The sequence below is a fragment of the Gracilinanus agilis genome, chromosome 2 (genome assembly GCF_016433145.1).
Source record: "Gracilinanus agilis isolate LMUSP501 chromosome 2, AgileGrace, whole genome shotgun sequence".
Taxonomy (NCBI): Eukaryota; Metazoa; Chordata; class Mammalia; order Didelphimorphia; family Didelphidae; genus Gracilinanus; species Gracilinanus agilis.
The window spans coordinates 422,516,858-422,540,587 of NC_058131.1; the positions used below are offsets into that span (position 1 = coordinate 422,516,858).

Consider the following 23,730-nt stretch of genomic DNA (forward strand, 5'->3'; position numbering starts at 1 on the left):
GGGTGCAATATAATTTTTGAAAAATAATTTTCAAAATAATTTGGGGTGAAAGGGAAGGCAGTAATAGTAGGGAGCAGGGCCTGACTTTAGGAGGAGGTGTTATTTGGGCTGGAAGATCCCTGGCTTTGCCATTGGAAGATGCAGGTTCAAATCCCAGCCCTTCTACTTACTCCTTGTATGACTTTGAACAATTCACCTACCCCTCCAGGCCTCAGTTTTGTCCTCCATAAAATGAGGGAGTCGCATGATTTGCCTCTAAGGTCCTTTCCACCTCTTTATCTATGTTTCAAAGACATTTAAAAACTAAGTCAACCTGTAGACTGCAGGAATCGTTATGTATTATTTTTATTTGAGGTTGATACCATTGTCAACAACACCAAAGGTGTTGTTGTTCAGGAAGTTGAGTTCAGGAAGGAGAGTTCAGGAAGGATGAGTATTGAGAAAAGGCCATCAGATTTAGCAAAGGTAGATGGGGTGCATTCCAGGGATTGGGGATGGCATGGACAAAGGCACAGAGGTGGGAGGTAGAGATAGAATATTATGTATGGAAAATCCTTGCAGGAAAATCCTATGGGTTGGAATACAGAGTTTGTAAAGGAGACAATAAGACTGGAAAAGATGACTGGAGCTAGATGGTGAAGAAATTTACAAGCTAAACAGAAGAATATATTGGGGAAAGGAGCCAAATAAGCTTGAGCAAGTGAGTAACATGATCAGACTTGAGTTTTAGGAATAGCAATATGACAGTCATGTGGAGGTTAGAGAGATGAGGTAGTAGGAGTAGAATGAAAGAGAAGGCTGAGTTTAGGGAGGAATGGACAAGGTGGTATTAGGATGGTAAGGGTACAGGGTGAGGTGTTCAAGAGAGGCAACTAACACAGATTAGACACCTAAGCTAGAGACAGAGGATACTGGGGGTAATAGGCTGAACCCTTCCAGGCAGGAAAGTTACTTTTACAGACAAAAGGAATAAGGCCAGTCAGAAATGATTGAAATCTGACTTGAGGGCTTTTTTGTCAGTTTCTCAAGTCCTCAAAGGAGGAATCACAAGACTCCTCCCTGCCAGTGAAACTGAAGGGATTCAGGAGGAAGCGTTGGGCAACTACTTCCTCCCAAGATGGATGCCTCCAGTTTCCCTCAGGAAATAAAAGAGAATTATTCCTTCCCCTTTAACCCTTGCCTAATTCTTCACCATAATATGTCTCCAGAGGGTTTGATTAGGTAACAAAGGGGTTTATTAATGTTCAGGATTGGTCAGGAAGGAAAGAGGGGTTTGGGGTTTCTGACAGCCACTAGGGAGAAACTCAAAATGGGGGAGGGTCACAAGAATGGGTTAGACTGAAAGAGGACCTGCTTCTCTCAGCCAGGGAAGATTTGGTTGCTTTTAAAGTAGAGGGTATACTAAAGGGATAGTTGAATTCAAGGATTTCCTACTTGGCTATTGGGGAAACTAAACCCACAAAGTCTATTCACTAAAAACCCAAAAGCCACCCTGCCTCCCAGAGCCCCAGGAAAACAGGCAGGGAAACAGGGAAATAATATGGAGAAGGTCAGGGAGAGTTCCAGAGAAATTAGCTAGGTTCAAATTGTCCAGAGACAAAGCACAGTCCAAAAGCAAAACCAAAAGCCAAGCAGAGCTCTAGTTAGTCCTTAAGCTCTGTTCAAGCCTCAGGGACCAACTGACTCCTCTCTGAATTCTAAGGCTTCTAATTGCCAGAAGTTTTCAGTTGGCCCCCTGGAAGAGCAAAAGCCTCTCTTGCATCTTTTGCATTACAGAGAGGAGTGACTGGAGGCTATAAGAACACTTAGAATGCTACTGCAATAGCTCATGGAAGAAGTGAGGAGGGAAGGGGCAGCAAAGTAGCACAATGGACAGAGGTCTGGAGTCAGGAGGTCCTGGGTTCAAATGTGGACTCAGACACTTCCTAGCTGTGTGATCCTGGGCAAAGCACTTAAGCCCAATTGCCTAGCCTTTACCATTCATCTGTCTTGGAATTGATACTAAGATAGAATATAAAGGTTTAAAAAAAGATGAGAAGGGCTTGAATGAGATTGTGGCCAACTGACTGACTAGCAGGGACGTATATGAGATATATTGTGGACAAGACTTGACAACTGAGTGGATAATAATAGCATTTATGTTGTACTTTCAGGTTTTCAAAGGGTTTTATGTATGTTATGTTATCTCATTTGATCCTACCAACAGCTCTGTGAAGTAGGTGCCATTATTATTATCCCCATTTCTGAGACTAAGTGATAAGAGAGGTTAAATAATAGCACACAGGGCCCCACAGCTAAGTAAATGTCTGAGGCTAGATTTGAATTCAGGTCTTCCTCACTCCAAGACCAACACTCAAGATTTGCCACCTAGCTACCTTAAGTGGGATGAGGAAGAGGGAAGAGTTAAGGATGACTCTTGAGGTTGTGAGCCTGGGTGACTTGAGAGGGTACTGGTGCCCTCACCAGAAACAGAGAAGTTAGGAAGAGGGAAAGGGAGGTTTGGAGAAAAAAAAGATCCTGAGTTGTAGATGCCCATGAGACATCCATTTGAACATTGGCAGTTGGCAATGAGAGACTAGATTGCAGGAGAAGGTGACTAAATAGCCTAATGTGGGAGGCATCTCCACAGTGCCAATAGTTTATGACATCCATGAGAAATAGAATATAGAGGGAGCAGGGAAGGGGCCCAGGGACTGATACCTGGAAGTATACTCACACAGAGTATTTAGAATAAGGAAGATAATCTGGCAAAGTAGTCTCAGTGGCCAGATAGGCAGGAGGAGAACAAGCAGAAAGCAGAGTTATGAAAACCCAGGTAGGAGACAGTGGTCAAGAATAGAGCTGTTGGATATCCTAAGTGCTCCTGAACCAGATTAAAATGTAATTGGGAAATAGAAAGAACTAAAATTTATGAAAATAAATAGAAAATAAATACAGAATAAGTAAAAATTAAAAATAGATAACATGACATTTTAAGACTAAATCGCTCTCCAGACTGCAGGGATCCTTCTGTATGAATTCATTTCTTCATTTCTATTTGGGAACTTCATTTGTATTTGGATTTAGCACCACTGATCTACACCACCAAAGGCTGCAGAGTTCAAGGAGGATGAGAACTGATTAAAGGCCATCCGGATTTAGCATTTAAGAGATCATTGGTAACCATGGAGAGAGCAATTTCAGTTGAATGATGAGGTTGGAAGCCAGATCTGGGCTGGTGTGTAGGCAGGAGGGGAGGAGCAAGTGAGAGACTGAGAGGAGAGACTAAAGATGAGGAAGGGAGAGGGGATGAACAGAGGGGCAAGTTCCTGGAGGAGACTGTAGGCACTTGGGCATTTTCAAGGAGAAAGACCATCTCCTCCTCTGAGATTGGAGAAAAAAGAAAGAGAAGACAGAGAGAAAAGGCTTAGAATATATGCTGAGGGTAGTGAACAAGTAATGAGGGATGAGGTTAGCATGCAGCTAGGAGGGCTCCATTGAAAGTACATTACAAATTTGAAGTTGACCTAGTTGTAGTTTGGTGACTATCTCATTTTCAGCAGCGCTAGGAGATTCTGTGATCATGTGGTTTCCAATAATGAGGAACTCATTATTTCCTAAGGTCAACTTTTCTCCTGGATGCTTCTGATTGTTAATGCTGGCCTCTGGGACCAGGAAGAATGAGTTTAATTTCTGTTCATTATTATTCAGCTACTTGGTGACAGTGTTCATATCTGATTTAAATCTTCTCCCAAAGGTAAACATCCCCAGTACTTTCTTATGAAGGACTCTGACATAAGGAGCTTCAGAAAATGGTTATGAAATGAATAAAGGGGGTGACAGTTTAAAGAAGAGATCAATCACACTGAGATGAAGCATTCAGGAAGGACTTCCTGCAAGAGATGGACCTTGAAGGATAAACTGGATTTAGAAAAATTTTAGAGATCAAGGATGATATTGACTATGGCTTATAATGGCAATTCATTATTACTGGGTAGAAAAAGCATGGGAGTCCCTCGGGGCTCAATTCCAGTCAACTGAGATTCAGCCAGATGTCTTCAACTTTGGATGCAGCAGAAAAGAAACATGGTGGGTTCTAAGCTGGAGAGAAGTTTCTGGTCAACTCTCAGCCATCTTTTTAGATAACCCTAGATGAAGTAATAGAATTTAGAGCAGAAAAGGACCTTAGAGATCATTCAGGCCAACCATTTTGTTTTACATGTAGAGAAACTTGAGACCCAGAGTGGTTAAATGATTTGCCCAAGGCCATGTGGATATCAAAAGTGAGTGAATTAGGGGGCATCTGGGTGGCTCAGTGGATTGAGAGCCAGGTCTAGAGATGGGAGGTTCTAAGTTCAAATCTGGACTCAGACATTTCCTAGCTATGTGATCCTGGGCAAGTCACTTGACTCCCATTGCCTAGCCCTTACCACTCTGCTGCCTTGGAGCCAATACAAAGTATTGTAAAATACAAAGATAAGGGTTTAAAAAAAAAGTGAGTGAACTGAACCAAGTTCCTTCCAATCCAGTTCCAGAGCTTTTTCCACAATCCTGTGAACTTTAGAAGTTATCTAATAACAGTGGTTCTCAAATTTTTCCAAGTGATAGAACCCTTAAGTTTAAATAATACTTTGGCAGAACTCTCATAGTAAAATCTTCTAAAAATTATTATTTTAATGGCTACTAACAAGCAAAATAATGCCCGTTTATTTATTTAGTTAGTTCATTCAAGCAAATTTGTGGTGTTTTAGGACTCGTTGCTGCAGTTAGAGAAACAGTGACATAAATTTGGTCACCACATTTTGCAGATGGGGAAACTGGGGTTTAAAGAATATAGTAGTTATTTGCTCAAGGTCATGCATTTAATCAATAGCAGAGTCCAGGTTCAAACCACATCTGCTGTCTCCAAATTCAGAGTGCTTTCCTCTTCGGTTCACAACTGAAATAATTTACCCACTAAAGCGAAAAGTGACTGATCTGCTAGAGGGTTCAGTGGCTTGTTTTGCTCCTGAATAGATGGTTCAATAGGCTATGGTCCTGTCTCAGGGACTTGTTTCCTCCCATTCTCCAAAATTCCATCATCTGCAATATCTGTCTGTCTGTCTGTTTTTAGGGTGGGGACCTGAATGAGAGTGACTTTGATGGCCGCACTCCCCTGCACATGGCTGCCCGGGGTGGGCACGTGGGTGCTGTCCAGTGCCTTCTGAGGAATGGGGCAAAGGTGAACAGCTGGGACGGTGACAGAAGCAGCCCACTGTTGATGGCTGTGAAGGGCAGGTACTATGAGGTTAAGCCGCCGTGGTGGTGAGGGTGGGAGGAAATGGCAGGTCTGGCTTTGGGGATCAGGATTTGGCTGCCTGTAAAGAAGTTCCCAGTCATTTTTATGTTAACAAAGAGACAGATGGCTGCTAGAAGAAGGAGGAAGACTAACCAGGGGGCTCTTGGCAGCTAGCTGGCTGTGGGGATAGAATGCTGGGGCTGGAGTCAGGAAGAACTGAACTCAAATCTTGCCTCACATACTTTTACCCTGGGCAAGTCACTTGACCTCTGCCTGTTTCAGTTTCCTCATCTATAGAATGGGGATAAAATAAATACCTATCTACCAGAGTTGTTGTGAGGATAAAATGAGATAACATTTGTAAAACCAGTCTTTGTTGTTCAGTCATTTCAGTCATGTCTGAATCTTCATAAACCCATTTGGGATTTTCTTAGCAAACATACTGGAGTGTCTTGTGATGTCCTTCTTCAGCTCATTTTATGGATGAAGAAACTGAGGCAAACAGGGTTAAATGACTTGCCTAGGGTCTTATAACTAGTGTCTTAAATTTGAACTCTGGAATATGAGTTTTTCTTATCCTAGGCCTGATGTTCTATCCACCGTGCCCCTTACCTGCCTTATTTTGGGATATAAAACCCTTCATTACCTGGAATCAACCTACCTTCCCAGTCTTGTTGTCAATCAGCCAAACTTTCCGTCTTGTTGCTTTTCACACATGTCATTATATTTCCATTTTGATGTCTTTGCCCTGGATCTCTCCCAAGCCAGGAAGGATATCCCTATTTACTTCTGCCTCTCAGAATATGTAGTTACACTTGGCATGGTGGCACATGCAACTGGGGAGTTGGGTTGGTGGATCTTTTGAGCTCTGAGGCTCAATGGGTTAAGTTGATCCAATGACATTTATTTTAAATTAAAAAATTTTTTTTGTGGTATTAATATGGATGAGCTTTTGGATGTGGGATAGGTTGCCTGATAAGGTGTGGTCATAAACCAAGAAGCAAAGCTTTAGCACCCATCAGAATGGGCCGAGGTCCCTCAAAAGGTCCTTCACTTCCAGTAAAGAATCCCTGTTTTCCTTCAAATCTTGGTCAAAGGACCTCTTTTGATGTGAAGCCTTTCCTCATCACCTCCAGCTGCTAATGTCTTCCCTACCCAAGTCAACCTTTCATTTTTTTGTATAAAATTTGTATTTAATAATAAATGTACATGTTTCCCTCTATAGAATGTAAATCCCTTGAGGGCAAGGTTTTTTATTTATGTCTTTATACCCTCAGCACCTAGTACAGAGGGCAGTTAGGTGGTATAGCAGATAGAACACCAGATCTGGAGTCAAGAAGGTATGAGTTCATATCCGACCTCGGATACTTACTAGCTATGTGATCTTGTGTGAGCCACTAAACTTGTTTGTCTCAGCTCTTTATCTGTAAAATGAGCTGGAGAGGAAATGACAAACTAATCATCTTTGTCAAGAAACCCCACAAGGAGCCATGAAGAGTCAGATAGGACTGAAAAGAACAATGAACCACAATCTAGTACAATGTAGTAGGTGCTTAATAAATGTTTCTTTTTTTTTTCTTTTTTCTAAAACCCTTACCTTTTGTCTTGGAGTCAATACTATATATTGGCTACATTGGTTATGATAGACAGAAAAAACCATGGCAGCAGAAATTAGAAGGAAAGTGGGAAAAATTTTTTACACCCAATTTCTCTACTGAAAGAAGGCCACATTTCTTAAATGTATGGGGAACTGAGACAAATTTATTTATTTAAAACATCTCCCCCTTCCCCCGTTACATGATTCATGTTTTCTGCCAACCCTCATCCCTCCCCACTCTCCACTGGGTTATGGATATATCTATATCTATATCTATATTATCACTTGACCCATTTTCATTTTATTCATTTTTGTAAAAGAGCAATCCTTTAAGACCAAAACTCTAAATTACATAACCATATAAAAAGTGATAAATCATATGTTTTTCTTTTGTATTTCTACTCCCACAGTTCTTTCTCTGGATGAGGATAGTGTTCTTTCTCATAAGTGCCTCAGAATTGTCCTGGATCATTGTATTGCTTTTAGTAGCAAAGTCAATCACATTCCATCATCCCACAATAGTACAGTCTCTGTGTATAATGCTCTCCTGGTTCCACTTATTTCACTGTGCATCAGTTCATGTAAGTCTTTACTGAGAGAAATTTCTAAAAATAAGGGCCATTCTCCAGTTAATACGTGGTCAAGCCAAGAAATCAAATCTTTCTATAGTCAGATTAAAAAAATGCTCTTAAATCATTATTAATTAGGGAAACACAAATGAATATAGCTCTTAGGTACCCTCTTACACCTTTCATATTGGCTAATATGACAGAAAAGAGAAATGATGAAAAATTGGGACACTAATGCTGTGTTGGTAGAGTTGTAAATGGTCCAACCATTCTAGAGAACAATTTGGAACTATGCCTAATGGGCATATGCATACCCTTTGACTCAGCAATACTACAACTAAGTTTACATCCCAAAGAGATCAAAGAAAGAGGAAAAGGACCTATAGGTATAAAAATTTTTATGGCAATGTTGGTAGTGTGTGTGTGTGTGTGTGTGTGTGTGTGTGTGTGGTGGCAGCGAAGAATTGAAATTTGAGGGGATGTTCATCTATTAGGGAATGGTTGAATAAGTTGTGGCTTATGTGCTATAAAAAAGTATAAAGGAAATGGTTTTTGAAAAACCTGGAAAGACTTCTATGAAGTGATGCAAAGTGAAGTGAATAAAACTAGGACAACGGTATACACAATAACAGCAATATTGTATGATGTTCAACTGTGAATGACTGAATTCCTCTAAACAATACAGTGATCCAAGACAATTCCAAAGGACCATTGAGGAAAAAAGCTAGCTACATCCAGAGAGAAAGCTGATGAATTCTGAGCGTAAAATGAAGCATTCTTTTTATTTTATGTTTTATTTTTTGTAAAGTTATTTTACCAATTACATGTAACAAATTTCCACATAGGTTTTCTGTTGTTATCTGATCCAAATTGTTCCCTCCTTCCTTTCCCTCCCACTTCCCAGAGCTGATAAGCATTTTGATCTGGATTATACATGTATTATCATGTAAAACATTTCCATATTGTTCATTTTTGTAACTCATATAAAACCAAACCCTCAAAAAAACTCAAGTAACCTAAAGTGAAAAAATCATTCTTTTTAAACTTACTTTTTGTGCTTTTTTTGGCAATGTGACTAATATGGAAATTTTATACAAATATTCATATGTAATATATTGTATTGCTTGACTTCTCAGTGGGTAGGGGAGGATTGGGAAGAAGGGAGAGAATTTGGAAAACAAAAAAATTTTTAAATGAATACTAAAAGGTTTTGAACAATGATACACATGTAACCCAGTGGAATTGCTTGTCAGCTCTGGGAGGAGGGAAGGAAGACGGGAGGGAAAGAACACGAATTATGAAACCATAGAATAATATTTTAAATAAATAAATTAAAAACTTTAAAAAAATAAAATGAATATTAAAATAAAGTATAATAATTTTAAAAAGGATAGTTTTTGATCAGCACTAGGAAGAGAGGACATTGTATCCACGCAATCTGGGCAGTCTTTCAGGAAGAGAGATTGTTTCTTATGAACATCTTCTACCCTCTCCACTTGTAAATCATCTCATGATTTTGTAGCTGCTGGATGAATAGAACAAACTAGTCAGAATTTGTTGTACACTAGTAGTAAGTCTGAAGAATTGTAACAGATACCTATCTAGTCTTTTACATCCATTTCTGTGTCTTACTTGGGTTTTATAAGAACTCTTGAGATACATATTAAAGGTGTCATCCCCTCATTTTGCAGATGAGGAAACTGAGGCCCAGAAAGATTGAAGGACCTGACCATGCCCATATACCTAGTAGGCGTTGAGATAGGTTTTGATGCCAGGTCCAGAACTCTTATCCATTATAACATACTGAACACATACACCAACAGAAAACCTTAGAGACACACCAGTTCATATTCAGCTGTACAGATGAATATATACACATTTACTCATTCACCTGAAAAATGTCGGTCGACACAATGACACAGAGATGTGTGTCAACTAGAACGTATACTTGCGTGCATATAAATAAGCATACAGATACCCCCTGCTATACAGATAGAGAAAGAGTTCACCTTTCTATGTACTAGCCCTAGGAGAGAGGAAATTTCAATTTTTCATATCCACTTTACAGATGAGTAAACTGAGTCTCAGGTATGCACAATGGCAGACTCGTATCATATAGATATCCATATAGATTCATCACATCATATAGATATCCACTGGGTCAAAAAGACCCAAATTCAGGTAAACCCTAAGCAGTTCACTTGACCACGGTCTGCTTTAGTTTATATGTAAAATGGAAGATAAGAGCACCCACCTCCCAGGATTTTTTTGTGTATAAAAATGAGATAAATAATTGTGTATAGAGTGAGATGAATATTTGCAAGGTACTTTGCAAACCTTAAAGTAAAGCACTTTAATATATTCCAGACACAGACATAGCCACACACATATATTTCCTTACACAGACTTCCAGATACCCACATGAATGGAAGCATATGTATATGCACTCATGAATGTTTAGACATATACCTACGGGCACCCAGATATACACAGACGAATGCATGGATGTAAACATACCTGTGGCACGTGCATGGGCACACACAAATAAGCACCCTTAGATACACTGCAGTGGAAGTCTGGACACATAAAGTCATAGAAACACATATAGATATAAAGTCAGTTTGGAAGTTTCAGGGGATGGGGGCCATCCAGCGTTGGCCACTCCTGCCCCACCTTCGCTGTTCCTGGGAATATGGTCTCAGGCTCTCTTCTTTCCCAGCCCTTGGGACAGACCCTATTCATGCTGATTCCCAGTGACTCTCCCTGGGCATATTTGTTGGTCTAGCCTGGACTCCTTACCCCCAACCCTAGACAACTCTTATCTTGGGGAGAGAACCTGGGCTTGACCCTTGGCTCAGATCCAGCTCTGATAGGGAGGGCAGGAAGGCCAAGCTAGGACAGCCTACCCGTGCACATTACTGTGGAGTAACATGGGCACATTCTGAGGAGGTGTCACCAAACTGGTTTGCCCTAGTGCCAGGGTGGAGTTGGTGTGGGGGTGGATGACCAAGAAATTGGGTTTAGCCCCTCCAGAATCAGATCTGATGGTGTCTTAGGCTTCACAGCAACAGCGGGTGATGCAAGTTTTGGAAGAAAGCAATCTGTATGTTTCTCTGAATCTATCAGTTTGGAGCAGTGTGAGGAGACCTAGGTTTTAATTTCAGCTTTGCCATTGCTTCACTGTGGATCTCTGAGCAAGTGCCTTCCTTATTTGGATCTCAGATTTCTTTTGGGAATTATGAACCTTCTGTCCCTCCCACCTACTGTTCAGAGAAAACACTATTTCTGTTATTTATTTACTAATTACATGTAATAACAAATTTCCACATACATTTTCTAAAGTTAAATGATCCAAATTGTCTTCCCTCCTAGTGCTGGTGAGCAATACAGTCTGGGTTATACATGTATTATCATGTGGAACATATTTCCATGTTGTTCCTTTCTGAAAGTGAATAATCATATAAAACCAAAAACCCAAACCAAAACCCCAAATAAACAAGTAAAAATTATATGCTTTGATCTCTATTCTGACTAACAATTCTTTTTTTTTTTAAACATTTATTAATATTCATTTTTAACATGGTTACATGATTCATGCTCCATCTTTCCCCTTCAACCCCCCCCCTCCCCGCGCCCCCCCCACCCTTGGCCGATGCGCGTTTCCACTAGTTTTATCATGTGTCCTTGATCAAGACCAATTTCCAAATTGTTGGTAGTTGCATTGGTGTGGTAGTTTCGAGTCTACACCCTCAGTCATGTCCACCCCGACCCATGCGTTCAAGCAGTTGTTTTTCTTATATGTTTCCTCTCCTGCAGTCCTTCCTCTGAATGTGGGTAGCGTCTTTACCATAAATCCCTCAGAATTGTCCTGGGTCATTGTATTGCTGCTGGTACAGAGGTCCATTACATTCAATTTTACCACAGTATATCAGTCTCTAACAATTCTTTTTTTTATGTAAAAGGCATTTGATTCTTAATCCTTTATTTTTATCTCAAAAATGACAGTTAATACTCAAATAAAAAGTAGGTATACTTGACAATATCATTTACTTATTAGATTTTTTAAAATACCAAACACTGCTGTTTTGATTTCTAATATTGATATTTGCACTTTCTTGATAAGCATGATACAGATCTAGATAGCAAATATAAAATACTCTCAATTAAGACTTTTGTTCTTGTTCATATTAATGTGACTTTTTAAAACCATTACCTTCTGTCTTAGAATCCTGACTAACAATTCTTTTAAGAGAAAAAACACTTTATAAAGAGATGGCATGTCAGGCAGTGGAGCAGAAGGGCCCAGAGAAAGCTCTTTTTAGAACTGAGGAGGCTGAAATCTGCTTATAAAGAGGGAAAATAGACAGTGGTGATGCTGAGATGGAATGTGAAAAGGAGAGAAAGGGAATGGAGCCAGGGCATAAAGGAGTACAGAGAGAAAGTGGGACCTACAGGTAGCCTGGGTGCAATAGACTAAGAAATGGCTTAAACTGATTGCAGCTGGCCACAAGTGGATGAACAGGGCAGTGATGACGAACCTTTTAGAAACCAAGTGTCCAAACTGCAACCTTCACATTGTTTGTGAGCCTCCCATCTTACCCTAGACAGGGGAGAGAGGAAGTGCTCCCAGTGGGCTGCTGGGCAGAAGAGCAGGTGATGGGAAAAATATCTTCAGGTGTGGTGGAGAGGGGAGGAGAGCAGCCCCCTCCAGCATGTGTGTCATAGGTTTGCCAACTCCTCAGGTCTGAGAGAACAAAACCCCTACCTTTTTTTGGGTTTATTGAGTCCTCCACCATGACTGAACTAGATTAAAAAAGAACTTAAAAAAAAAAAATCTTACCTTCCATCTTAGAGAAAATACTTAGAATTGGTTCCAAGATGGAAGAATGGTAAGGGCTAGGCAATTGGGGTTAAAGTGACTTGCCCAGAGAGAGTCACGCAACTAGGAAGTGTTTCAGGTCAGATTTGAACCCAGACTTCTGAGCTCCAGGTCTGGTTTTCTATCCACTGAGCTACCTAGCTGCCCTCAACTAGATTAAAATGTAGTTGGGAAATATTTAGCAAAATGAATAAAAACATAATAAAATATGGATACTATAATGTTTTAAGTATAATATTTTAAAACAAGGTCAATATGTCACTTACAAGAATCCTTATCTATGAATTACTGGCCCCTATTTCTAATTTGCAGATGAGAAACCCCAGATGAATCAATGTGCCACTGCCTGAGTAAACCAGGCAATTTGTCCTATACTTAAGACCCTGAGGGCTTTATTACATTGGAACAGAGCTACATTTTGATTCTTCACTGGAGATACTCTTGTCTTCTTGGCCAAGAAGGAAGGATGCTTGGGGTTCTAGGGAAAGGGAAGACAGATGGGAGATTGCTGTGTTGTTAGGGGATTTAAAAACAATAAAGTTAATATGCAGTAATCCATAGGGATTACTGACTCCTATTTCTAGTTGATATTGGTACTATTGTCCTCAAACCACAGAATATTAGAATTTATAATTTTAGACTCTTAGACTCCTTAAATTGTGTAATCTTAACAATTACTGAATGGGGGGCAGCTGGGTATCTCAGTGTATTGAGAGTCAGGCCTAGAGACGGGAGGTCCTAGGTTCAAATCTGACCTCAGACACTTCCCAGCTGTGTGACCCTGGGCAAGTCACTTGACCCCCATTGCCTAGCCCTTAACCACTCTTCCACCTAGGAACTAATACATAGAAGTTAAGGGTTAAAAAACAAAACAAAACAAAAAACAACAATTACTGAATGCTGGGCTTATAGAAGTGTACAACTATAGATTCTTGAGAATTTTAGAATTTTTTGGAATTTAAACATCTGAGAATCTCTAAATAAGATTGTAGATCATTAGAATCAGATTTAAGGATATCTAGAACCTTTGGTTTTCTGCAACTTTCTACTCTACATAGGTGAAAATTCTACAGTGCCCAACAGCTATAGTCCTCCCTATAATACCCCCAAGTTCTACCTGCCCATGTCCTTAGTCATTTTTGATTCCAAACCACAACTTAATTCAGTTTAACAGGTCCTTATTGAGCAGCTATTGTGTGCCCAGCCTAAGCTTTGGGAAATGGGAGTGATAAAGGACTAAGATATAGCTCTTACCTTCCAGGGTTCCACTGTCTAGTTTGTTCAGAGAGGTCAAAGAGTGCACCCTCAGAAGTAATAATGGGGGGGCAGCTGAGTGGCTCAGTGGATTGAGAGCCAGGCCTAGAGACGAGATGTCCTGGGTTCAAATTTGACCTCAGACACTTCCTAGCTGTGTGACCCTGGACAAGTCACTTAACCCCCATTGCCTAGCCCTTACCATTCTTCTGCCTTGGAGCCAATACACAGTATTAATTCCAAGATGGAAAATAAGAGTTTAAAAAAAAAAGAACTAGTAGTAATGGCTTTCTACAAGGTGAATTTCCCTTTGCCTGCTTTAATTTAAGCATGGTGTGGCGAACAGACAACTACTTTCAGTGTTAGAAAGACTTGGGTTTATTTCTACCTGTGACACATGTGACCCTGGGCAACTCTTGATCTCCCTAGACAGTTTTCTAAGTCAGCAAGTTGTAGCAAAGTTGAGATCTGTATTTGTTGAATGAGTTTCTGCACATGAAGTTCCCTACACCAATGAAAATGCCAGTCTGGGCTATTTATTAATATAAATATTATTATAAGGCATTGGCACTAACTGCTTTGCAAAGTAATCATCAGGAGAACAGCTAATGAATCTTAACTATATTTCAATAGCTTTTTTGTTTCATCTTTAGGGAAGCTCCCTCCAAAAGTGCAGATTGCAACTCATGCATATCCTATCATCTTGTGAGATTTTTGGCACTGCTTTCTCGTAAATAGTCTAATAAAAATTCGATTAATAATAATTAATAATAAAAAATAAGAATGAAAACATTTTTTACTTCTTTAAAAACATTCTGGTTTATTTCCAAGCTTGGTTTTGCTTTCTTTGTTGATCTAATCCAATTTTAAAGGTATTTATTGCTTGAGCAAGTTATTCTATCTCTTGTATCCAACTAATTCTCTTTCCATTTCTTCCTTTCTCAACCTAATTCTATAGCTCATGGTTCTTTTCCATTTCTCCCCTTTGGTACTCTTATTTGTTTTTGAATTGTTTCCTCTATCACTCTAATTTAATTTATAAAATTGCTTTGAGTTTTTAAAATGAACAAAAAAAACTTTTAAAATTATCTTTCAGGAATTGTAGTTGAACTTGTGCCTAGCCTGTGTTTTTTCTCTGAGGTTTTATTTTTACATGTAGATGTTTTGGAGTCATTATCTTCTTCTGGATTCATGTCTTAAGCATCTCTTCATCATGAAAACTTTTTTAAGGTGGAAATCTTTTTTTTTTATTTGCTCTTTCTTCTAGCCTCCTTCCTGGCCTCAAACTTTATTTTATTTTCAAAAATATGTTAAACTTTTATTTTCAATTACATATAGAAACAATAAAAAAACAAAACCTCTTACTTTTTGTCTTAAAGTCGATATTAAATGTCAGCAGAAGAGTGGTAAGGGCTAAGCAATTGTAGTTGTGACTTATCCAGGGTCACACAGCTAGGAAGTGTTTGAGGACAGATCTGAACCCAAGACCCAGAAAAATAAGTCACTACGATTTTGGGGAAGGGCATTTCCTTATTAGGATTAAATTTCGCACATTTTTTAGGTCTTTGTGGTGGAGTTGTGGCATAAAGCTTGGCTAAACTTTATCCTGCTATTCTATCATCTTGGCCCCAATTCATGTCCAAACACTCTTTTCTTTTTGTTGTTGTTGAACCCTTAATTTTTGTCTTAGAATCAAAACTGTGTATTGGTTCCAAGGCAGAAGAGCAGTAAGGGCTAGGAAATGGAGGTCAAGTGACTTGCCCAGGGTCACACATAGCTAGGAAGTATCTAGGGCCAGATTTGAACCCAGGACCTCCCATCTCTGGGCCTGACTTGCATTCTACTGAGCCACCCAGCCTTGTCCTCATCCATTCTTAATTTATTATTGTTTCTGTTAAGTTGTTTCAGTCATGCCAGATTCTTCATGACCCCTTAAGACTGTAATTTAATCCACTCCTGCCAAACTCAGTGTGCCCCAAGTCTTGAGTTCCTTTCACATATGTTTGGAGGTATTAGAGAGGTGAGGAGGAAGCTCAACTGTACTTCCTCTTGCTTCTCCACCATTTTGTCTCCCCTGTTCTGCCGTCTTGGGTTTCTTCTATGTAATTTGCAGCCACTGAGCATCCTTAGGTTAATAACATTCAAACCTTAAATCTCTTTGTGAGTCAATGCTTTCCCGAGTGTTTTTGTCTCCATATCTTTCTTTCCTTGGACCTTACTAGAGTTCTTTAAAGTAAGTGGGGTTGGGACAGGTAGGTAGCACAGTGAATAGAAAGCCAGACCCAGAGTGGGGAAAACCTGGGTTCAAATCTGGCCTCAGATACTTCTAAGCTCTATGACCTTGGGCAAGTCATTTAACCCCTAATTGCCTAGCCCTTTTCGTAGTTTTGTCTTAGAATTGATACTAAGACAGAAGGCAAGAATTTTTTTTTTTAAACCCTTACCTTCCGTCTTGGAGTCAATATTGTGTATTGGTTCCAAGGCAGAAGAGTAGTAAGGGTAGGCAATAGGGGTCAAGTGACTTGCCCAGGGTCACACAGCTGGGAAGTGTCTGAGGCCGGATTTGAACCTAGGACGTCCCATCTCTAAGCCTGGCTCTCAATCCACTGAGCTACCCAGCTGCCCCAAGGCAAGAAATTTTAAAATAAAAATAATAAGAGTAAAGTAAGCAAGGAAAGTTTATTTTCCCTCCTCTTTGCAAATGATAAAAAGCCTAGAGTGGATAGACAATGTGCCTAGGGTAGAACCAGGACTAGAATCCCAATTTCCTGAATCCACTTCATCATTGTTGCCTTCCTCTAAGCCTCTGCCTATTGTTATTGGCGTTCAGTTGTGTCCAATTCTTTATGGCCCCGTTTGGAGTTTTCTTGGCTGAGACACTGGACTGGTTTGCCATTTCCTTCTCCAGTTTATTTTACAGATGCGGAAATGGAGGCAAACAGGGATAAGTGTGACTTGCTAGTAAGTGTCTGAGGCCACGTTTGAGCTCAGGATGGTGACTTTTCCTGATCTGAGGCCCGGCACGGTGCCACCTAAGCTTTTAAAGTGGGGCTTTTGAAAGGTTGGGTATTAGGAGTCGGGGCCGGAGTGACAAGGAGCTTGCACAACTCCCACACCCACAGATCTCTTGATTGCATCAGTGGCTGGTGATAGCCTCACAGATGCCCACAATGGGACTGGCAGAGTGGTGGCTGCATGTGGAGTCACGTAAGCAATTGCCTGGCCATCAGTGACTGTCATCCCCACCCCTGATATCCCAAGACCTCTGCCTCTCAGCACATTGTGATGGTGGTCCTAAACATGGGCAGCATGACTAGGAGTCCTGGCGGCCTTGTGCTGGCTTGGCCTGGGGCAGAGTGGACGATGCCCCTTTTTTTGGAGGGGCTTGACCTCACTTAGACTTCACCTGACATTTGCTCTGCTTCACTTCTGATGGCCATTGATCAGTAAGTACATCAATGAGCATTTATTAAATGACTGCTGCATTCCAGGCAGAGTGTTGGGTGCTGGGGATAAGGTGGGGTATCAAGACAACAAATGAAATAATCTCTGCCCCCAAAGAGTCAGAAGCTGTGGGTAGGAATGGCAGAGAGAGAGAGATGATAAAAAGAGCAAAATTACTAATAATTAGAACTCTTCAAACAAGAAATGAACTGGTTTATTCCATAGTGAGGTCACTGTCACAGGAGGTCTGCGAGCAGAGACTGGATGACTACTTCTCTGCTCTATTATAGAAGAAATTTCTACTCAGTTCTAGGTTGAACTAGATACCCTCTTTGGGCCCAAAGATTCTGTGATTGATTTGTCCCTCTCTATTGATCTATTTGTGGTTGCTGTTGTTGTTTAGTGGTTTCAGTTGTCCCTATGCTTTGTTGACCCCATTTGATGTTTTCTTGGCAAAGACAGTGAATAGTTTGCCATTTCCTTCTCCAGTTCATTTTACAGATGAAGAAACTGAGGGCACTGGATAGAGTGCCTAACCTGGAATCAAGAAGAGTTGGCTTCATGAGGTCGAATCCAGACTTAGCCACTCAGTAGCTGTGTGACCCTGGGCAAATCACTTAATCCTGTTTGTCTTAACTCCTCATCTTTAAAATGGGTTGGAGAAAAAATGGCAAACTTCTCTAGTATCTCTTTCTGAAAAAAACCGTAAATGTTGTCGCAAAGAGTCAAACATGACTTAAAAAGGACTGAAAATGGGACACCATTAAATCCTTTTTTCAGTCTAAACATCTTTAATTATTTCAAATGATATCAACATGACATCTGAGTTCTTCACTATTTTGGTTTCCCTTCTCTGGTTATTTTCTTGCTTATCAATATCCTTTATGAGTATGCTATGCTGCCCTGACCTGAAAAAAACAACTCCAGATTCGAGGAGAATCTAAAAGAATGATCACCTCCCATCTAATGAATGCTATACCTTAAACAAACAAACAAAAAATTTTAATCCTTATTCCCTGTCTCTTAGAATCAATACTGTGCAAGAAAGCAGCAAGGGCTAGGTAATGGACATTAAGAGGTTTGCCCAAGGTAACAGAGCTAGGATGTGTCTTATTTGAACCCAGGACTTCCCATCCCCCCATACTTCTCTTAATGAAGCCCAAGATCTCATTTGTTTCTTGCACCATAGCTCACACTATTGATTCATATGAAGCTTGCAGTCCATTCAATCCCTCAGATCCTTTTCAGATGAACTGAAATCTATCCATTCCTCTACCATCTTCTACTGGGTAAGTGGATCTTTAAAAACTCAAGTGCAGGTCTTAATAATAATCACTATTGTGTCAAGTTCTTTTCCTTTCTTTTTATTCATAGAATTTATTTGTAAGTGTCTAAGTCCCTCCCTCCCCTCCTTGCATCATAGACGGTATTGTCAAGGACAGTGATGGGCAAACTTTTTAAAGAGGGAGCCAAAAGAAAGGAAAAAAACTTTAGGTGGGCCAGTATAATTTATTAAAAATAACAATGATACATTTTACAAAATTCTCATATTTTTTGTGATACTAAGCCCTATTAATGACTGATTATGAAATGATTATGAAAATGACTGATAATGAAAGATTATGAAGGAGAAGGGCCGCATCTGGACCTCGGGCCATAGTTTGCCCATCACTGGTCTTAGGAGATAGATATTTGTATATCATTTATGTCTTTCCTATTTCTAGTTTTCAGTTTGTTCTCTAGAGGTAACATTCACAATTTATTCTTCGAGTATTAAACCTGTAGTTGTATAGAATATTCTTGATGATATCAATTTTATTGACTTCTGCCTGGCCTTGGTTTCCAGGAGGGATGGGCTCTTGGGTAGCTGCCTAGACCTCTTCTGAGATGGTTAAAGAGGGAAAAAAGGGGTGTTACAGGTATGGAAAGGGAGAATGAAGAGAAATGGAGACAGGGGAGGAAGGAGCTGAAGAGCAACCTGAACAGGGTGTTGTAATGGAAAGTGCTGAATTTGGAATCAACAGGCCTGTAGTCAAGTCCTGGCTCTAAGCCTGGGTGGTCATGTGCCAATCGGTGACTTCCTCTCTGAGCTTCAGGCTCCTCCTTTGTCAGAAGGGAACAATAATCCCCATTTCATGCCTGAAAGTTACAGGGTTGCTGCCATGGAAATACTTTGCAAATCATCAAATAGAAATTCAAATTCTAGTGTGTGAACCAGGCAGGCCATCATGGCGGTGTATGGGAGGGGGGACATTCCAGACACACCTGTGGGCTTCCCTGACTCTGGGCAAGATGCAGAAGTGCATTTCTTCACTCTCTTCTCCTTCAAGTAGGATCTGCAACCTGAAGAGAGGTTGCAGAAGCCACAGAGAAGGACTACCCTGGCTTCTCTGCATGGCCCCTGGAGCTAGGGACTTTTTCTTGGTCTCTCTTTCAGTGTCTATACATCTCTGGAGTGACTGTCCAGGAAGGAGATGGCTTGGACTGGACACTCACAACCACAGTAAGGAAGGGCTTGATACAAGTCCTGGGGGCAGTTGACATATTTTAGGGGATTTAAAAATCCTTAAACCCAACTGCTTCATCTGTGAGTGAGCAGAAGATCCCACTAGTCTGTCTGTCCTATGATTGATTCGCATGCTGGTCTGGTGGTGGTATGGTCAAGGAGCATTATTTTCAGAGAGGCTTGTGTCTTCTTAGTCTTGTTTTATTCAGGGACAAGACACCTTCTTCCCTTTCTTCCCTCCCTTTCCTCTCCTTTTCTTTCCTCTTTTTCCCTTCTCTTTTCAAAGCCTCTGGTGGTATGTGTGTATCTGGATGTCTTTGTATCCTGAATACCTATCTAGACCTTGGGTTTCCCTACAAGGCCTGGGGGTTCCTAGAAGTCTGGAGACATGAATGTCTACTTTTCAGACCAAGCTTTCCCTTTGTACTGAGAGTAACCTTGGGCCGAGGGTCATGTCTGCCTTTCAGCAAGACACTTCCATAGTACAGGACTGTGTCTTCCACAGGAAAGAAACTGTTTTCTTTCTTTTTCTCAGACTAGTTCCTACCCTCAAACAGATTATAGTCTCCATCAAAGAGTATAACCTGTACAAATAAGTGGGATACAAGGTAGAGAATGTGATAAAAGTAAAAGGAATCTCAGAAGTATTCTTCTTTAAATTTAATTTTATTGATTAAGACAAATTTTCCATGGTTACATGATTCATGTTCTTTTCCTTCCTCTCCTCTTACCCCCCTCCCATAGCCAATGAGCAATTCCACTGGGTTTTACATGTGTCATTGATCAAGACCTATTTCCATATTATTAATATTTGCACTGGGGTGATCATTTAGAATCTACATTCCCAATCATATCCCCATCGACTCATGTGATCAAGCAGTTGTTTTTCTTCTGTGTTTCTACTCCCACAGTTCTTTCTCTGAATGTGGATAGGATTCTTTCTTATAAGTCCTTCAGAATTGTCCTGGATCGTTGCATTGCTGCTAGTAGAGAAGTCCATTACATTCGATTGCGTCACTGTGTATAATGTTCTCTTGGTTCTCCTTCTTTCACTCTGCATCAATTCCTGGAGGTCATTCCAGTTCACATAGAATTCCTCCAGTCCTTTATTCCTTTCAGCACAATAGTATTCCATCACCAACAGATACCACAATTTGTTCAGCCATTCCCCAATCAGATGAAATATTCTAACAAATGTTTGAGATAGGAAAAATTACTTTCAATTGGGACAATTAGGAAAGAATTTCTTGGAGGAGTTGGCTTCTAGGCTGGGCTTTGGAGGGAAAACCAGAATTTCTATAGGGAGGCATAAGAAAGAAGTGTATTCCTTTCATGGGGGACAGCCTTTGTGAATGCAGGTGGTGGGAGAGTGTAGGATGGGATTAAGGAGCAATTTGTTTGGATGGTATGGAGAATATAGAGGAGAAAGGGGTCAAGCATGATTAGATAGGTAGATAGGAGCTATATTATGGAGGGGCTTGACTATCATGCTAAGAAACTAGGATCTGATGCTCTGGGCCATGGAGAATTACTAAATGTATTTCAGGAGGAGAGTGATGTGGTTTGATCTTTGCATTAGGGAGACTGGTTTGGCATATCCATGAATTATGAACTAGTAAGGGGAAAAATCATGAGAAAATCAAGAGACAAGTTAGGAGGCTCTTATGGGTCTAATAAAAAAAGTGATGAATATCTGAACTAGGACCAGGGCCGAGGGAACAGAGAAGAGGGAATAGATTCTAAGAGATCTTCCCAAGGCAGAACTGCAAGGACTTAACCACTGATCAGCTCTGCGGATTGAGCAGGGAGAAAGAGTCAAAGATGACTCTTGGGATGCTGGGAGGAGGGGTCCCTATACTCAATAATTGGAACCCTGCTCTAGGCTTTAGAAGAGCCTGGCTAAGTCACCCGACATCTTGAGTCCTCTCTTGGAACCCTCATCTCTTGGCCATCAGAAGAGCAGGCCCACTAATCCCTGCCCCTCCCTTCCAGGGAAAGCAGAGGCATGACATGAAAGGTGAGATCATCAGCCATATTCGCCTTCTTTTTTGGCAGTTTCCAGCTGTGAGGTGGCCAGCTTGGTGGGGAGACACAGCTTTAACCCTTTTGGGGTCTCCTATGGCTAAAATGGTTTGAGGGGATTAAAAAAGCCTTTCCAAGGGTCAACCTCATTCCCAGTTTATCCCATTCTACAGAGTGAAGCCAGGAGAGCTGCTGAGGGAAAACGAGTTAGACGGCTTTCACTTTTTTAGAAGAACGCTGACCTTCTGCCCCAGAATCAATCCTGAGTATTGATTGGTTCCAAGGCAGAAGGGTGGTAACTGCTAGGCAGTGGGGGCTAAGGGGCTTGTCCTGGGTCACACAGCTAAGAAGTGTTGCTTTCCCTTTTTCCTGTGGCCTCCTGGGGAACCAAATTCCTTCTGCCATAGTGACCCTATTATTCTATACTGGGGGGGGGTGTGCCCTCTGCAACCTGGGCAAAACCCCTCTTTTCTTTCTCTTTTTGTCCCCTGGCTATCATCAAAACACTAACAAGTGCGTGCCTCCGTTTCCCCTTCTATCCTCATTGATGAGTGATGGACCTCTGCCCTCTCTAAGTTCTCTCTGGTGCTCTTGTGTCCCAGGCCTGGCTGGGAGCTCCTTGAGAGAAAAGGGCCGGGTCCCAGCACTGGAACGTGCGAGCCGGCCAGCCCCCTCATCTGTCAGAGGGGGAAATGGCAGGCCCAGGACGGGCAGCAGGGTGTCCGAGGTCACGTAGGTAGCCAGTGGGTGGCAGAACCTGCCCAGATCCCGGCCTCCTGCCTCCCCACCCTGATGCTCTCCCCACCTTCTCTGCTTGGGCTGGGTCTTCTTCGGGCTTCACAGAACAGGCTCTGTGGGTTTTCCCCGCCCAGCGGGGCCTGGCCAAAGGTGCAGGAGCTGGTTTTCTGGTTGGTGAAGTGGGGGGAGGGAAAGAAAAAGGAGAAGAGGCTCTCCTTGAGACATATTTCAGATGACAGAACAAACCTGGGGAGGGTGAGAGGCGGGAGGTGGGGGGATTGCCCTGCCCAGCCCTGCTTCTTTGCTTCTTCAGCCCTTTCCCCCTAGAGCAGAGCAGGGCCTGTCTTCCCAGGAACGTCCTAACCAGTTTAGCTTAAACTCAGGCCCAGGCAGGCAGGCAGGCAGGCAGGCAGGCAGGCAGGGACCTGATCCTCTGGGAATAACTAAACCAGCAGGTCTCCTGAAGGGATAAAAAGAGGAATGACAGAGGCTGATCATTCTTCAGATACGTGTGTGTGTGTGTGTGTGTGTGTGTGTGTGTATTTATATACACACATACTATGTATGTGGCATTTGTATGGGAGATACACACACACACATATATTTAAGTTCCATCATGTTAGTTTCTTCATATCCCCATTTGGGTTTCTCTTGGCAAAGATACTGGGGCGGTTTGCCATTTCCTTCTCTAGTCCATTGGACAGAATGTGAAACTGAGGCAAACAGGGTTAATTGACTTGCTCAGGGTCACACAGCTAGGAAGTGTCTCAGGTCAGATTTGAACCCAGGACCTCCCATCTTTAGGACTAGCTCTCAATCCACTGAGCCACCCAGTTGCCCCCTAAAGTCTTTTTAAAAATTTTTACATATTTAATTCAAAATAAAAAAATTTAAAAATAAAATAAAGCAGGAACCAAAAAAATTTTTAACATATTTAACATTTACATAAATTTACATATTATACATATACACTAGGTGCACACAATAATGCAATTAAAATTTGAATATTTTATATATATACATAGATATTTCTTTATCTCTGAATCTATAAATAAACACATATATATATAATGTTATATATAATACAAACATGTATGTCTAAACATAGACTTAAAAAAAATACCATTAACATTTTTTAAAAAAACCTTTACCTTCCATCTTAGAATCAAGACTGTGCATTGGTTCCAAGGCAGAAGAGTGGTAAAGGCTGGGCAATGGGGGTTAAGTGACTTGCCCACGTTTACACAGCTAGGAAGTGTCTGAGGTCATATTTGAACCCAGGACCTCCCGTCTCTGTACCTGACTTTCAGTCCACTGATGCACTCAGCTGCCCCCTAAAATAATTTTATTTTTATTAAAAATTTTTTTATTTATATAAATTTAAATATTTTAGAGATATACACTATACTTTTTATTTATATGTTTATATATTTGTTTGATTATATTATAGTGTGTTATACACAC

General features: G+C 40.9%; 1 protein-coding gene across 1 annotated transcript in view; it reads left to right on the forward strand.

Annotated features, from left to right (window-relative positions):
• Positions 1–23,730, forward strand: part of ASPG (asparaginase) — a 155,126-nt gene that overhangs the window by 88,196 nt on the left and 43,200 nt on the right. Inside the window, 1 exon segment of the mRNA XM_044659912.1 lies at positions 5,093–5,256. Within this exon segment, the coding sequence (XP_044515847.1) occupies positions 5,093–5,256 (164 nt within the window).